This window comes from Euwallacea similis, chromosome 10 (genome assembly GCF_039881205.1).
Source record: "Euwallacea similis isolate ESF13 chromosome 10, ESF131.1, whole genome shotgun sequence".
NCBI classification, from domain to species: domain Eukaryota; kingdom Metazoa; phylum Arthropoda; class Insecta; order Coleoptera; family Curculionidae; genus Euwallacea; species Euwallacea similis.
In genome coordinates this window covers 4,907,215-4,925,323 of record NC_089618.1, presented here as the reverse complement: position 1 = coordinate 4,925,323, position 18,109 = coordinate 4,907,215, and the positions used below count along the sequence as shown (strand labels likewise).

Genomic DNA, 18,109 nt, shown 5'->3' with positions numbered 1-18,109 from the left:
TAAACTATTCTGCGGGAACGCCAACTCAAACACGAAAGTTAAATATTAAGGTTTTACTGACAAGGAGTTTCCTTGATTCGTATTTAAGTTGAAGATTTAGTGTTTGCGCTCGGTCCTTGGCTTTCGTATTTAAGTTTTAGCGACCCCTTGCGACTGCATTAAATATTTAAATACTTCAAGACTTTACGGCTCCCTTATGAAGGGCGCTCGATTTGGGAGGGCAATAAACGCATCGCAACAAGAGCTTTAATAAATTTCCGAAGATAAATGAATGGGCCATTAATCTCGAACCACCAAAAATGGTCGTAATTGTTCGTCAAGATGACAAATTACAGCCCCTCCAGATTGGTGTTTACTTTGGAACGTCTCTGATAAGATGCCTCACCTTAAGGGCTTTTCTAACAACGTTCCTTTCAAAGTACAAATTCTGAATTCAAACCTAACTGCATTCTCGTGCCTTTGAAGTCAACTCTGAGGCATCATTTTAATGAGCAACACTACAGTAAATATTTAAGCCCACGAACCTGTAATAATTAACGAGGTAAACTTGTCTGCAGGGATTTTAAAACTCGCCTCGATGGAGTTAGTTTTTGAAAATTTCCCACGTTAATAAGCTTCTTTTATTGCAGCTGCTAATTCGCACCGTCGTCAGGTGGAAATATACAGAATCGATGCACTTTTGCTAAAAGATTCCCTGTACACACCGCCCTTTTAAAGTCGACGTATTAAAAAGCTTTTAGGGCTTTTACTAGAAATTTGAATTTGCGATACAAGTGCTTCGCTTCGGGCCGCTGTGATGAATTGGAACACGCGCGAGGGATAAAAAGTGATGACTTAATTGTCGCAAAATTTGCTGTTAAGTGGCACGTTTAGGGCCTCAGTGTAGGGGAGACAGAAGAAAACAAAAAAGCTCAACCAAAGACATTTTATTGGGTCCTTTAAAGGTGAATCGAGCATGCCCTCCGCTTTTAATAAGCATCGGTATTGGCCCCGGTTCCAATATGCCGCCACTAATCCACTGGAGATTCCGCATGTTCAGCCGTTTTAACATCGAAATGTATTCACCTTTGGCAGCAAAAAAAATTAAGGAGTCCATGGGCGGAGGCGGAAGCCGAATTTTATCCGGGGAGACAGCGATAGATATCACATCAAATTAAAGGTCCGCCCCTGGATTTGGATATTGGAAATATCGATTTATTTAAGGTTCATTTAGCGCTGGATATCGAAAGATACTCGACTCTCAATGTTAGGGAAATATTAAAATACGTTATTGGTTAAGATCCGAATTAGGAAATCCGTTCAATACGCTTGAGGGAATGACCCCTGCATCGTAACCATTATCGAAAAAGCGTAAAACCGAAGAGACTGCGTATAATTAATAAAAATCCAATTTTACTGCGTTATTTTTGGCGTCATTCCCAAAAAGTAAAAGAAGAAATTAATGCACACATCGGCCGAATTCAGGAGAGTGCGCAAATACCCGCGACGAAGTTGACTTTAACTACGTGTGAACCGACAAAAACCCCAACGTTGAATATTTGTTGAGTCTACTGAATGCGGCCTTTCTGATTCAAAATTAGGCTCCATCAAGTTGACGAACAACACGTTGCGACAGTTATTAAATTAATTTTGATTCATAGCAAGATGAGGCAATATTGTCGACTTAATATAAATTTAATAGCCCGTTTAACGCTCTACCATAAAACGTATTTTAGGAGCATGCAATAATGCTCCCCATCAAGTTACGCGGAGATTTTTCTGGGTTATTAATCGGCCCTTTGTAGGTTCTACACCACTGAAAAATCCCCACAGAACCAGATAATAATTCGATTAAATCTCAGTGATGGCATCTCTGTTTGATTTTAGGTCCTGTACGGTGCTATGCAGCGCCGCCGTAATCTTGCTCGTTTTGGCAGTGTTCTTCGGCCTTCTGGGCCACTGTAACAACGACAATAAAACCATTATAGCTTGCGGACTCTTCATCCTCGGGGGTAAGTTTTATTGCATCCGTCTTTATTATACATGAATTATTGCTTCAATCTCTCTTGAATGCTCAATTTTTGTCAGATTCGATCGCGAAACAAAATTAAAATTCATACCGAACCATTATCTAGGGGCATACGTTTCAATCTACATGAACAATAGTTAAAATCAAATAGCGCTAATGCTATGAACACTAATTAATGCTAAATTGCAGTTTATTCGGGCTGTTTAATCGCGTTAATGATGCTCGATCGGAGGCTAAAAGCGAATCCGAGAACGTTCTCTAACAATGTATGTGTCCTGTAGTGCATACACGAGTCGTAAAAATCCAGTCCTATTAAGGTTTTTCCATTCTCCACGGGAAACTGTGAAACATTTATCCATCATGGCAGCGGGAGAGCGCAATGTGGATAAGCAGAAAACAAGAGGTTTTGTGATAATTCATGTTGGTTTCAGGTTTAATCACTTTTAATGGACAAAAAACCGAAAAACTCCAGCATTAGGGTGATGTAGAAAGATGTCCGTGAGACTTTTGGTAATCTGAAAGGGTGCTGAAATTTTTTGAGAGCAATTGCGTGGTCAAATCCTCAGTTATCTGCCTGGGCTGCTTTTTAATTCACTATGAGTGATTGAATGACTACAAATCACGCGGTTTTTGGTCCTAATACGGTCCTGAGTGCCGCTGGTATCGCATCCTAAAAAGGCGGAAGTTGAAAGCAAAACCTTGCTCCCAAAGAGATAAACGGATTATTTGTTTTTTTTTTCTGAGTTGACGACTACAGCTGGACGTGAACGGCAAGAAAAATAAACGATAATACGACGATGACCATAGGAAATTCAAACCACGCTCGGGTCATAACATTTTTCAGTCCGTGAGATAAAATGGGGAGCGATTTCCTTATTCGAGAGTTCATTTTCCGGTATTTTAATTAGAAAACTCTCCCTGGATAGGTCGCGTTAAAGACCAAGAAGTCTCATTGGTTGGCTAGACGTTGCAAGAACGCAATCAAATCATTTGTACGTGTGTATCTTGCAGTCGTCTAAAGCGAAGCGTCAGATTTTCCCTCTAAATGATAAAAAAAGGCTCTTTTTTATCCTTAATAAACCGCCTTAATAAACCTTAATAAACCGACGACGATATCTGCGTGATGCGCCATCCGACGACTTCGCTCTGCAATGACCGCTGTACGGACAAAGAAGGAATCGAGAGAGGGAAAGCAACAATTTTCGGTTCTTTTAAAGAGGTTTTTCCTCTTAATTATGGTGAAAAAGAGCGCTAAAGTGGGATTAGCAGAGAAATGGCACCTGTTCCGTGTAGAAACACATAAAACGACCGCAAGAAGACTTCAATGGCGCGTGTATTAACCATGCAGTTCTGCACAAACGGGACGTTTCGTGTTATTTGATCTTCTTTTCGAAATCGTATTTGGGATGATACAAACGCGATTTTGTTGCAAAGGAAAGTCGCATCTAATGGTTTAATTTTTTGACCACAAAAGTCCCTTAAAGGGATTTAGAACTACCCCGGACCAGACCTCTTTTTATTTATTCGAAAAAACTGTAAAGCCAAAAATACGTCCAGAATCCTTAGTGGCCGCAGGCCCTCGATTTCTCTTTCCATTCACGTCTAGATTTAATCGATAGACTCCCGAAAATACCAGGATAATCCTTTTTTATTTTCAAGGATCCGACGCGTATTGCTATAGGGTGAGATTTCCTGGTATACCCCAGGGGATTTTCACCGAATACGTGCTCGAGTTTTTACTTAAGTTACGTCTAGGAGATTTGTTTAAAAGCCTAAATTCCTCTCTAAATAGACTACATGAAGTGGAAAAAGACAAAACAACGTCTCTGAGTTAAATTTCAATATAGCCCAACTTTGACTCATTGTTTTAAAGTTCCCCTTTCCAGGGACTCCCAACACCAATCGTTAACAAGGCAAGACTTCAGGAATAGTTCTCTAATTATTAGTGTCACTTGTAAAGAATTCTTCGGCAACACGAATTATTCTCCTTTACAAGTGATTAAATAGAATTTGCCCCGGCGTATTTACATACACAAGGCGGAAGCTAAGCCCTTTTGCTCGCAAATGGCTTTATTGCCGAAAGTTTTCTTTATCTGGGGGTTTGCTTCCATCCTTTTAAAATGGCTTAACAAGTTTTCGAAGAAGGGTTTCGCCGAAAACGAGACAATGCTGGGGTGCGAAATCGTTTTTAATATTCATTGTCGGAGTTTTAAGGGAGGTTCACCGCCGAGGCCTAAATGAAAAAAAAAAGATCGTCTCCCATTAATTATTTGATTTACAAATGTTCGGCCTCTTAATTTGCTTTTGCGCCTCCGCATCGCTCTAAATAGACGTTCAATTTGTTGAGCGTCCCCAAAAGGGCAAAAAACATACAAACAGAGTGATAAAGGAAAGGACTTTTTAATTCCTCATCTGATAAGCTTATCAGGGTATTATTAAACGAGCCCTGCGACGTGACGCTGAAGGAAATTGAATTCATCAACTTCGTTTTATCTTCTGGCAAGAGCGAGCCTGAATATAAATATTTATTTATTACCACGCGGCTGGAGATCATTTGAATCCTAATTATTGCGAAACTATTCAGATGTTTTCTCTTTATCATTAATACCGTCTGAATAAGGGGGTTCTGTTCATTTCGGCATAACTCGGAGACAAAAGCTCGGGACCGAAATGAAACATGAGGAATTTTGTTGCGAGCAAAGTTGCCGAGCACTTTGTTCTTCTTATTGAAATAAGGGGGAAGATACATGTAGATCGCTATATTGTACTAGGTGGAAATTTCAACGATAAAAGTGCATATATTAAACATACTTTTTTGCACCCGTGTACATGTCGAGTATGAGCCACGTCATTTAAATCAAGTTGAACATTTTTGGACTCGATGGGCGCGTTCAAGAAACGGCAGTGCTGCAGCGCTTTATTACAGCGATTACGTCTCGCAATAGCGATAATTAAAGTGTTTTAAGTGGAATTTTGGATATTTCATAAGATCAAATTAGCAACTGCTTGTCAAATTAGATTGCCAGAAAAATGCAGTCGGCGAATTTGAGCTTCAAGGGCTGCTACTGCAGCACTGGGCCACTGCAGATTTTTTGAATGCACCTAGTGATGTACGGTAAAATTCATAAAATTCTGTACATTTCTGAAAATATTTGGCACAAATCGTAAATATGGCAAACCGTTTTTACTTTTTCGCTTCATTTGTCAGGCAACTGAAATTCCATATGTCTGCAAGATGAAGTTTGTAAAAAACCTGACGGCACAGAATTTTGCCTTCAGCATTAACTTTTTTATTCAGAACACGTATTTTTTCGACTCAATTTTATGTATTATACTGGAGGGCTGCACAGGTTTCATCAAGTTTGTCATAATCACTATCCTCCAATTATTAAATCATCGATGATGGCTCATCAAATTCCCGTGTTTTTGTCCACCCAAAAGAAAATTAATTCGCCATGTTGATCCCACATTAGCCGGTTATAACGTGTCTGTAATAGAAACCGGGGAAGGGCAAACGTTAAGAATGCCACCCCGTTTTTGCCAGGGCTCCGGTTTCCTCTTTTTGCGCCCAAGTGATAATTCTGTTTCCTCAGGGCCCAAACTGTAAATTTGTCCCCGTGTTTTTGCCTTAATTGTGGCTTAATACGGTATGTCTGCGGGCTTTTTGCCGATTACAAAGATGGAGCCGTAATCCTTGATTATGTTTCGGGCTTTAATTGGAACTTTACGCCTCCGGTTTTTTTTTTCATTGTTTCAGGCTTGTCCCTGGGTTGCGGCCTTATAACCTTTGTGTCCGCCCTTACGGAAACCTTCGTGGAAATCTATGAGTACCACAAAGACAGCCTCAACGGCCCAGATTACACGTACAGGTATGGCTGGTGCTTTTTCACCGCGGGGGCCGCCCTCGTGCTCACCTACATCGCCTCAGCCTTTTCCTTCGTCGGGTACCTCAACAGATACACCTCAATAGACGATATGGTAAGTCAAAGTTTGCCAATTAAACTTTACTTACTGGATAATGCTTAAACTTCTGCGGGGTATTTATTTGAACTCCCTAATGAGGTTGGCGCCTCAAAGGGATATGATTGCCAGTAAAATCTCATAAATGAATTTTCCTAAAGAGAATTAAAGTACTGTTGAAAGTTTCTTCAATAATACTAACAAGATGAGAAAGTTTGGTTCTGAGTGAATTTTTGGTTAATTAACTAGTGAGAGTGACAATAGGAATTATTTCTATCATTTTTTGGCGATAGCATCTCACGCGCAAGTGGGGGTAGACTTGCACACTACTCATCCACCCATTCATTATCTACATTTCTGCCAAATACCCTAAATCCACTAATTGGAAACACAAATTCTTGTATTGGGTGTTATGCAGATTTGCTGGTGGGCCTTCGAGCGACTTCAGCGTCCTGAATGTAAACGACACGATGTTCCTGGAATTTTCAAACCAAATAGCATTATAAAAATGCAATTTTTACGTGTTTTTAGCCGGGCACAATCTCGTACGTTTCTAGGAAATTAACCTTATAGTCCTCGCAAACTTATCCAAATTTTTCCTACATTTTCATTCGAAATTTCATGTTTTTCACGAGCGAAACGAGAGAAAACTCGAAGACGCCATTAATACTGACAACCGAAGCGTTATTGTTTTGTTTCCAAAGCCTACTCAACACAAAGCATCGCTTTCGTATGACGAATTTTTATACTGGAGGAAACCTCTAGACCGTTAAAAACTAGAATTAAAGAACATCAAAACAACATTAAAAATATACAGAGTGTCCCTTTCTGGAACGAGACAAATTCCACATTTCCCCAAGTAAAGAAGTTTTGTGTATCTACACAACTGATAATTCTGGCCCATGCTAAAAACGATGATCGAGGAGGTGAGAAGCTGCCGCCCGCGAAAAATTACTGATGGTACCATAGAGCGCTTGGCAGTACCGCTCGCTTGAAACTTTTGGGTGACATAATACTTCTAGATATTTAACTCTGTCACTGCTTTTGACTTCTCATTGTACAATGATGTAACTCTTCTTTTCCTCACGAGGTGAAGTCTCTCAAGATACCTGGTCTGTTCTTCCGGCGATTAGGCAATGTAGGATTTACTCCAGACACTCTTCCCCCTCCGTACCAGCCCTTATGATGGCCCAATGCGTCGCAGACAAAAGTCGCTTATTTGTCACTTTTTTGTGCATCCCCCTTTGTTTCGTTTTCCCGTTTATTCTCAGTTAGTTTTAACCGAGAATAGTGTGCAATTGCACCCCTGCTGGTGTATTCCCAAAAAAATAAAAGAAAAATAGACCAATCCGCTTCAAACGTATAGAACAATATTTAGCAATAGCAGCACACCACTTATACACCATAGATTTCTATTATCGCGTAACGTAGGAACCGTGCTTCTAATTGCAAAGCCTCATTTAATCTAACCCATATACGTTGTTTATCCCGATGTTATCTTTAATTGGTAAGATAAATTTGGAGCAGTGCTCGGCACCAGTAGCGGAGAAGAGTTGGGGGAAGGCTTCAAACATCAGTTGAATTGTAAAGCCATTAACGAGCTCCCTGGGCAATAAAAATGGGCGGAGGATTTGTAAAACAGGAACGTAATAAACTCCTTTATAAAGGAGCTCCCAATATTAGTGTCTGGACACCTTTTTCTCAAAGCAGTAAAGCGTTAAAAATGGCGACAAGATAAGGGCGATGCTACGACTTTCAGGGGAACAATCGTGCTGGAAGAACCCTCATAGAAAACCCTTCAAGATATATGTGCTCGACGATTAGATTAGAAGATGGAGGAAATTTTCGGAGCGAGATTTTTCACCCCGAACAATATGAAGGATTAACCTGTCGGGTTTATTACATTGTCGCTCGATCTTTTTGTGAATCGGCGTGATTGATTGCGTTCTCATTTTAGTTTGACAGTGTTAAATCCGGGCCTTAAGTTCGGGATTTTATTCATTGCCGATGGATTTTGTGGGTTATTAGAAATTGACTGTCCTTACCGGTCCAACAATCAGTTACTCGGACCCTCTTGGCATTCAACCCGTTCATTAAATAGACAAATTAAGAATAAATAATCGTTCCAACTCGACTCTTGCGGCTTCATAAAGTTCTAATTTTCAGGTCTGAGCAAGAGGCAGGAACTAATTTCGGTTCGCCTTCTACAAGTTTTGATTTATAGCTGGGGCAATTTGCGAGTTTTCTTGGGGTTTGTTGGGAATTGCAAATGTTTCCTCGTTGTTTGGTGTGTGTTCTTTGTAACGAGAACGAAATGGGATATGGAGGAAATATTTCCTAGGCGGCTCGGTTTTCAGCAGTTTCGTTGAGTGAATAGAGCGAAGTTTTAAAGTTTGAAAAACGACCACATCAACCAAATCTACACGGCGTCCCAGGAACAAGGGCAGAAATGAGAACTGGGGTAAAAAATAGAGCGGTTCGGCTAAATTTTCCTTATATAAAAATTGCTTGTTTACAAAGGTTTTTTGAACGCCCTGCAAATCGTGGTTCCTTCTTTTTCGAGCCACTGGAACTTTAATGAATGTTTAATATTTCCCCTCCACTCCTCTTTAAGCTTACAAGCTCCCGAAACATCGAGAATTTACCACAGCGCGGAAAGTGGGCACAAGTATCAAATTGGCCCGACACCACGAAAACCAAAATAGACATTGCATCTCGTCCCATACAGGCTCAAAAATTGCTCGCTCAATTCCGAGTTAGAAAACTAAATCATTGCTATTTTGTATGTACAAGCGACTCTCACTCTCGGAATCTAATTTAAAAATTAATTCTATGCATACAAAATCGCAGCCGCAGTTCTGGCACTGTTCAGCATAGTTTATTCATGCAAATTGCAATATAAGCATAATATTAATGTCATATCCGGCCTCGCTCCCTGATAAAGATACGTATACACATTTGCATACGCTTACAGCCACATAACGCCCTTTAATACCAAACTTAGGACTTTTAAGAGTGGCAAAAATTACCCCTCCGGGGGTTCTTAATAGCAGAAGTTGTTCTCTTAAACAAGCTCTCCTTTTCAGGTTAGAGAGATGGTCCCTGGCGGGGATCGCAAGCTACGCGAACACAAACTTTCCACCGAGTACCTTATCCGGCACTCCCACCCCCACGCTTCTCCCCATCACCAGCGTCAGTACGACCCAATTGCGGCGGAGCAACACCTTCCCCCGGAACAGTACGAGGCCAATGAATGCGGCCCATTGCTCAACAAAACACCACCTGACGTGTGCACGACCAATCGCTGTCAAGATTTTGCCGCTACCGCTGACCTGTCCAGCGCAGGTGCCTTGGAGATCAATTACTGCCACGCGCAGGCCCTGGCTGGACAGACAATACCGATCACTATTAAAAACCATAATTCGACTGCACCCCTCAGTTTCTCGAACATCCCGGTGTCCAAGTACGGTACCATGCCCCATCCAGGCACTACGGTGCACCAGGGGTTCTTGGGTGTATCCGACATGGGCAGTTCCAGCTCCAACAGCTCGAGCGGGTATTGTGGGAAGAGCAAGACTTTGCAACACGCCAAAGGGCGGCTGCCTGGGAAGAAGTGTGTGAAAATTGAGTCGTTCCAAGTACCGGAAACCAGTTTCGAAGGTTTCGGAAAACAGAGAACGAACAATGCGCTTGCGTACTCGGGCAGTGCGGTATGACAGGAGGATGCGCCAGGGGCAGACGTGGTATTCTAAATTTTCGTGTCTATAGTATCTATGTTTGTCTTAAGGAGGTGGAAAGGAGCACATGCATTCGAAGTCGGCATGTTTTGCTGTGCGTGAAATTAATTAGTGCCGATTATGCATGGCAAAACCAGCCAGTTGTGCCTTCGATTCAATGCGTGTGATCCTCAAAGTGTCTCGACACATCACCAGCCCATATCTCGAGTATTGTGTATACACTGTGTCCAATCGGAATATCGGTGATGGGAGAATTTAACTGATGTCCTCATCACTAATAAGTGATTGTGCTACGGAGCGTCATTGATATCCTCCATGTGTAATTACCTAACAAATTTGAAAACTATTTTGGACACGGTGTATAGCGGGCGAATTAACATAAGTTGTTTTTGACTGTTATTAGTTTGCAAATCGAGTAGGATAACTTTTTTAACTGTAAATGCTGTGATACACGGTATAATTATCATTGAAATATAACAATATGTATATGGTTGGTATATACAATGTAAAAAAATGTGATTTGTTATATATTCAATTTGTTAAAATAAAAATAAAACCTATATAAAGCTCGAAATTGTTTATTTTGTTTTCGGATAACATTTGGACCACGTCCATGAGATGGAAACAGCAGGGAGCTGCTTCAAACAAGGTATAAAATGGTGAAGGAGCAATGAACGAGTTTTGTCATAATTATTCGATACAGGGTGAGTCACAATAAGCTTCGAAATCAGTTACATTATGTGTGTCTATTTGAAATCTAATTATACTAAAGAATACAATAGAAAATTACACTCTTGCGACAATAAGCGCTTTAGGAAAGTTTATTTTACCGCCTGTGTCTCCGAATGCACTTTTAGCAATCCCCGGACACAAAACAGATCCGAGAGTGGTGTTTTTGAGCAAGCGAAGCCAGTTAAGGGGATTACCTCAGAATGCTCTCATTTGTGTTTCGCGTATTTACCCCGCGCGGAAATTGGCAGAAGTCACGTAAAAGCGTTTTTGATGGGGCTGAATGTCGCCGTAACTAACTCGCGCCGCTATATCGAGACACGTGGAACGATTTACTCGGAAAGCTCGACTGGAAAACGGAAATGCGGCTACAGTAGGAACAAGATTAACTAATGGGTCGATTAAAGGGAATCAATTTTTCCCGTTTCCAGGGAAAATTATTTTTATCGGCGGTCGTTTTCCGAACGATCGGACATCCGGAGCGATTGAGGCTCCGCGTAACGGCTTCGAAACTGACCGCAGTCATGACACGGACAGCTGGAATTTCCGAGATTTTTCACTTACTAACGAGGATTTATTGTAATTGGTTGCCAATATTATTTTTCGCATTTTGCGATAAAAACTGTTTGCGATTAACTCTGCGTCATTTAGAGTATACATACGCGAGTCGCGAGCGTTCCCAAATGAGGAAGAGTGGATCCGATGAGTCGCAAGGTAGATATGCACGTTGCCGAATCAAGGATTTAAATTTCTCTCAACTAGTTTGCCGAAGCATATGCAGATATGTTAGGTGGAAACGGTGGCTATATAGATAATCGCCTGATTTTCACTAAATGCTAAGTTTAGAGGAACGTATGTAAATATCGAAAATCAGTGGCGCAACTCTTTAAGGGAATTCACTGCAGCTCTAGTCCGCTTCGGATCTGGGTTAAATCCTAATGAATCTTGTCCCTTAAAAAAGGGCAATTAGAGTGGCACAATGTATCAAGAATTAATGGTGCGACTTTTATCGTAAATACCAAAATTAAACAAATTTTAGGCCGTCTTAGAGCCGATCCATCACGGAATGCTCGGGTAAGTCTTTTTGCGCGACGTGCTCCTAGAAAATTTTCATTTTTCGTCTCATGTAATCAGTCTTGTCTTTCCTTACTCCAGTTTTAAAGAAAAGCTCTTGCAAAAGTTGTTTATGAAGTAATACACTGATTTTTCCATTCCAAATTGTTTTCCCATATGGACGACTTTTCCAGCGAGTTTATGCTTATCGATTAAACTGAAACCAATTTTTTTGTATTAGTCGGTCGAATTATCGTTACTGGCAGCTGTTTTCCGTGCAATTGGCCACATAGGGCAAATTGAAGCTATCGAGGGATTGCAGTAGCGTTTACTAAGCTACAGCGGACCGGAATCATGTCCCCGCCACTCATCGGGGTGAATCTACCAGCAGAAATGAATTTCTAACAAATGGAAATTTAATTACTAAGATAAAAGCAAAGAAATTTAGGCATTGCGAGCAAACACAATGAACTCGTTTATTAATTATGTAGGACGTCGCTCCTTTGAAAAGTAACAAATCCATTCAGCAATTTAATAAGTTTGTCAAAAGCGAAAAGCTCATCCCGCTTGAATTGAATACTTTGAATGTCCGTGGCTACGAACTTTCGCTTATCTGCGACGGTTCGTTAATTTGTGTTTTGCTAAAAACTAATCCTCCCTAGTCCCTCGAATCACAAACAGCATTAAAAATCAATTTTCCAAGCGCACGAGGGATTAATATGAGACAAAGCAAATTTACTGACGTGGCCGTACTGGAAATCCGGCTCTGGCGGGGGATTAAACAGAGAAAAAAATTGCTCTATTTATTTCACTCACTGGCCCTGACAGGGATATTTAAGTCCGGTTTTTTCACGAGTCCAGGGGCCTGGAAATAACGCCGATCACGCCTCAAATGTGGCATAATAATTCCCAAGTCACGAAATAGAGATGCTTTAATAAACGTGCGGGTTACACATAAAGAATTGCGAAGCATTTGTGGAATAAAGACCGGCAGTCGATCTAAATCCCAGGCACATACGGATGATGCGTTATAAGAAAAATTTTATTGAAAGTGACAAAATAACCGACGAGCGTTTCAATAAAAAGATCTCGGCCTTTTGTTGGGTCCTGAATCCCCCGGATTGCGATCCTTCATGGGAATCCGGACCCTTTATTCGGCCCATTCATAAGGAAATTGCTGTATTTTTACATTTCAAATGCCGCAGCGTCTATTTCTAGGTGGCATTGTCATGGAAAGTGTTGCGTGTAAAACGCCAGTCATGTACTATACACAGTATCTTGTTGATTCCCCACATAATGTATTGTAGAACACGAATTATGCAGCTGAGGGAAAAGCGTAAATTTCAATATGTCCATCAAGCACTTCCCCGCCTATGAGCCCACATAAAGTGAAACAAATGGACGCCTTGATATCCTTAAAACGACGGGAAAGCTTTTACAAGTTTTCCAACTTTTGGGAAACTTTTATCGTTATAATTCTCTTAGTACGATTAAGATGGACGGGTCCTAATGCGCTAAGTAATCGCCGCATTTCAAGACGTTTTCTTTTCTTTTTGACAGCTTTTTGAACCAGCCATCTGAATATAAAAATATTTAATATCAAACTGTAGTCCCTTTTTGTGTTTTTTGAGAGTGACGCTTCACACTCATTTCATCATTTTTCTAAAAAATTAGTAGAAGTTTTCAGGAAAAATCACGACAGTGGATGGGAGGGTAAGTTTGTGCGACTACTGCAATTTTACCACTCCTACTCGTACTAACATAATAATAAAATTTTATTAAAAACCCCACTCAGGACTGTACTGCCCCGTCACACATCCGCCACTGACATTTTCTGCACAGGTTCGCTACTCGGCGATCGTGTGACTTCGGAGCTCGGACATAACCGAAACGATATTCCCGATATTATCAAATTAAATCGAATTTTAAGTGTGATTTTTACCTGTTTTCTGCTGGCCCCAACTTCACACAAACACTTATTACATTTCTATGAAATTAACTTTCAACTACGCACAAATTTTTCAAAATCTTTTTCACATTTTCATTCGAAATTTGATATTCTCCGCGAGCAACGCGAAAGGAAGGCTCGGAGACGCCATTAATACTGACAGCCGAGGCGTTATTGTTTTGTTTCCAAAACCTCCTTTATAAAAAGCCCCGATCCCATATGACTAATTTTAGTAAAACTGTGTGTCCTGTACACTTCCCGATCTAATTGTGCTTCCTGTGATGCTTCTCTCCGCCGCCTTAACGTTCATCATCTTACGGTATGTTAATTTTTAACGTATATTATCTAGCGTGAACCTATCCTGTTCCACTTCCGCTTTGTTCTCCCCAACGCAACTTGGCCTCTACGGCAGTTGCCAGATCGTCGACGTACGCAATCAGACTTACACCCGCTTCCTAACTTAAACTGAGTGGAACTAACCTTGCATTCCTGATGTCTACTTTATTAGTGCTGGAACACGGTTTCTACTGTAATCTCACCCTTATTGGTATGTGAAGCGTCACTCCCAAAAAATAAGAGAAAGAATTTCAGTTCGAGAGTGCCCTTACATTGAAATGTATAAACGTCAACAGAACTGGACTCGGTTCTTAATTCAGTACAAATTAATAGTCACGTGGTTTTACAAAAATACGTCATTTGGAAGCGACTCTTTTTACGAAGATTTTTTGTTTTAATAACGTTTCGGTTGTCAGTACTAATCGCGTCCCCGAAGCGTCTTCTGCGCCCTTCGCGAAAAACATTAAATTTCGAATGGAAATGTGGCAGAAATTCGGAAAAATTTGTACGGATTTCAAGGTTAATTGCATAGAAACGTAGTGAGTGTTCTGACGAGATTGTGCGCGGCCAAAACGATTAAAAATCGTACTTTTTAAATTTGATTTGGTTTGACAATACCGGGAATGTCGTGTTGTTTGCATTCGGGTCGTTCGGGTATCCGAATTTGCACGACCACCGAACAGACACCTAGATGGCGCTCAAACTGAATGTAAGTAAATATTTGGACTATTAGAGAGAAAACTGTCAGAGACACATGTGAGACCTGGCAGTGCGTGACTGTGTCACGCGCTGCCAAATATCAACAACGTATTAAATTAATTTCAAACGCTTTCGTGGAATTTTAACAGTTTATGTTCTAACGACTTATTTATAATATTAAAATGGTTATTACCAGCAAAAGTACGGGACAGCGATGGAATCCCCATTGTCTCCCATACTTTTTTGGCATCAAAACGTCAGAAAGGACGATCGACCAACCCCTTAATAAAAGGTGATTACTATTCTAAGTTACTTTCTACTGAGAATACCCTACAATCCCACCCCGAATGCTGGGTGAGGCGTCATTCCCAAAAAATAAAAAAAGCAATAAACAATCCGCCTAAAACTTATAGAACATATTTATCAAACTCTAACGGAATATGAAGGTAATTACTTCCCAGTGGACCACATAACCGATATTTCATTGATTGGGCACATTTCCTCTGGTTTGCAACGTATATATTTCAAAGGCTTCGACGTAATTTCATAAAGTGGATCTATCGGATTAGCCTGTTCGTAAGGCCGGATGAAACGGACAATTTTAAATTGGAGACATTATTTGAAACGGATTGCTTGTAATTCTGTTTGTGAGTAGATAAAGTTCTCAACTTTATTGACTTGAAAATACATCGCTCCCGTATCATAGTTCATATAAATACTGCCGAGCAGATAAAAGATCCCCATTAATATTTCCGACATCAGGTAATAAGAGCTTGCTCGTAGTCCATCTTCTCATATTAATGTTCAACGATTCCCCAGCCCGACATTCCTCTTCCTTTATTAATTGAGAATTTTGGGGATTATTTATGACGTGCATTTGTTTGCACCCCAGTTCCAGCGATCATGTTTTCGGCAACGTTTTGAGAGATTGTCGGTGCTAAAATGCTCTCGTTAAAATGTACGTTTCGCGCTCTGCTGACGACTTAATATCGTCACGTTTTTTGTTTACCTTCAAACTCCCTCCCGACTCTATTTGAAATACACAAGGGAAGGACTCGATAACTAATAATAATATTCCGGTAAGTGCGCTTTTCCCAAATCACCCCAATTTGTGGCCCCTCTCTATAGTCACATAATAATAGAGCGTTAAAGGGGCGAAACGCCCCCGATTTCGGGCCGTTTTAATACGCCATCTGGTAGGAAGCGACCCCAAAATAGATAAAGTATGAACTTAAAACTGCCTTGATGTAATGTGTTACCCTATTGCCATAAGGCCAATAGGTATGCTATAAAATAAATTGGGAACGTATTGAGTAGCATATACCCGGAGCCCCAACTTTTCGAATTATGTAGTAGACGTATAATTAAGGTAACAAAGGGAGTGCTGAACGATGAAATTTTGAATGGAACAGAGTATTTTCCCATATACACTATATATCATATATAGGAAAATTATATCATTATTCATGTCTGAAAGCTAAACCCATAGGTACTCCCTTCACATTTATAGGAATGAACTCCTATTTTGACTTGGAAAAGGGTGGGTTAAGCGTACAGGTTTACTAAAAAAGGACCTCTTGACTTCGTTCCTTTGGCCTTTTGACAATTCAATCGCTCTTTTTCGGACTTCACGTGTCGCGATACCGCGCATGCGTTCTCGAAAGTCCCGTAAATTAATGTTGATATCTCGGAAACAGCTGCATCCCAATTGATTCCAAGTTTTCAATGCAAATTTCACAATAATTAGAAAAATTGCTGTTTAAATATGGGAAACTAAAAAAAAACTCCATGTAGGCGCCTACCGATAATCCAAAGAAGACATTATAACGTGAAGTTGGAACAAACATTCACGCTACATTTGTCAGAAGATTTGCGGCTGAACCGAACCCGCACTGTCTCCCTACTTCATAAATTCCCCGGAAATTGCAAAAGTTGCGAACTGTAATGGCGTAAAAAAATGAATGAGAGGTGTGCCTGTGCGCCTTGCCCCTTGTTTTTCCACGTATCTAAATTCATAGACGAATTTAGCTCGTATTATATCGATGAAAAATAAGTCTGTCCGCAATATGTATTTTTTTTACTTAAAAAAAGGGGTTGGCGGGCATAAAAAGGACCGCATTTCTTTGGATCGTAGGTCATTCCGCCAACTCAGCCATGCCGGGCACACTTATATATTATTGTTATAAAAGTCGCAAAGCTCTCCCGAACAGCCATGCTTTTGGGCCATATTTCTGTCCGTGCAACATGTTTTTGTGCCGAGTCCATGAATCATACGACCTAGCGGAGAGCTGCCATACAGCATACCCACTGTGTTTTTGTCGGCCGATGGCTGCCTACACCAACAATGCCCCTTACGTCGCTAAGTCTTCGAATTGTTTAAACTTAATCCTGAATCATACTAAAAACCTGTTAACCCTTATCTAGGACCTAACGAGAATTATCAAATCGGTATTAAGCGTAATTGGGTTCGCAATTAAAACTACTCAGTTTTCTATTGGTGCAGACCATCTTTTCATCTTCATAACGTCCCACATTCTTTTGAAATAGTGGTTTGAGATTATACCATATAAGGCCCGTATTCTTTCAACCTCAGAGCACGGTGGAGAGTATGTCTGCGAGTCGTGTGAAGTTTTCCACAAACGCGTTATTACAATAGTTCCCCATCACGTATAGAAAAAGATTGGAAAACGTCTCGGAAAATGCCGTATATCTCGGCTCTTGTTTTGAAAAGGTATTGATCTATTATCCGCCGGTTCCGTGAATGTTACATTGATAAAATTATATAAACATCAGTGCGGCCGGGGTAAATTTGAGAGTAACGGAACAATAAAAACAAATCCAGATAATTTGCTGCCCTGTACAAATACTGTTTCAATCCCCCTTTTTTCATCTCTACACTTTAAATTTGAATCGCGGGGTGAATAATTATCTGCCTACATGTCACTTCGCCATCAGAGGTCAATCAACCCACATGCACAACGCCACTTTTGTATGCACTTTTCTCCACCCCCACGTCCAGAACAGAGATACATTGGCAATCTCCACAACATAGCCCTGTTCTGACGTAATGAGACCAGCACTACAAGGGACTGGATAGAGCATCGCAGCGCAAAGGTACCCAAGAGCTTTGAAGCAGAACCGTGGAAAATTGCCGCAAAACACTCGTTACATACGCTATTCCAACATTTAGGTCTCATTTCTCCATTTTGAGGTAGCGTCCCACTTAAAAATCCGAAATTACCCCCAGAACAAACAACGAGGGGAAATCGTTGCGTATTATCCGCATCAAAGAAGCCATTATCATGGCGCATTGTATTTGAGCTCGAATCTTCCGCAAAAGTCATTACAGAACTATTCGAGGCTGCGATTCCACAACGTGCAATCCGAAAAGGAGTTTTAAAACAAAAGGTACAAAAAATGGGAGGGGGGGGGGGGGGCGAAGATAATGATCATCTGCAAAGTTTCGGTACAACATAAACGCGGATGTTTTATAAAAGGGGACGATAACAAGGGCACTGGATTCCATGCACGTATCAAAAGTAATTTTTACCGTTTTCGTAGAAGGGTTTTATTAAATCGTATATGATATAAGATTACAGCGGGGAACACAAAGGGCAATAATTAACCAAATATATCTGC

The 18,109-nt window shown here is 40.7% G+C and overlaps 1 protein-coding gene across 1 annotated transcript in view; it reads left to right on the top strand.

The window, feature by feature from the left end:
* LOC136411373 (uncharacterized) overlaps positions 1-10,271 on the top strand; it is a 35,277-nt gene extending 25,006 nt beyond the window's left edge. Inside the window, exons 4-6 of the mRNA XM_066393915.1 lie at positions 1,867-1,991; positions 5,766-5,986; positions 9,055-10,271. Of these exons, the coding sequence (XP_066250012.1) occupies positions 1,867-1,991; positions 5,766-5,986; positions 9,055-9,684 (976 nt within the window). The 3' untranslated portion in view covers positions 9,685-10,271. The remainder of the gene's footprint in view (positions 1-1,866; positions 1,992-5,765; positions 5,987-9,054) is intronic.
* The last annotated feature ends 7,838 nt before the right edge of the window (positions 10,272-18,109 follow it).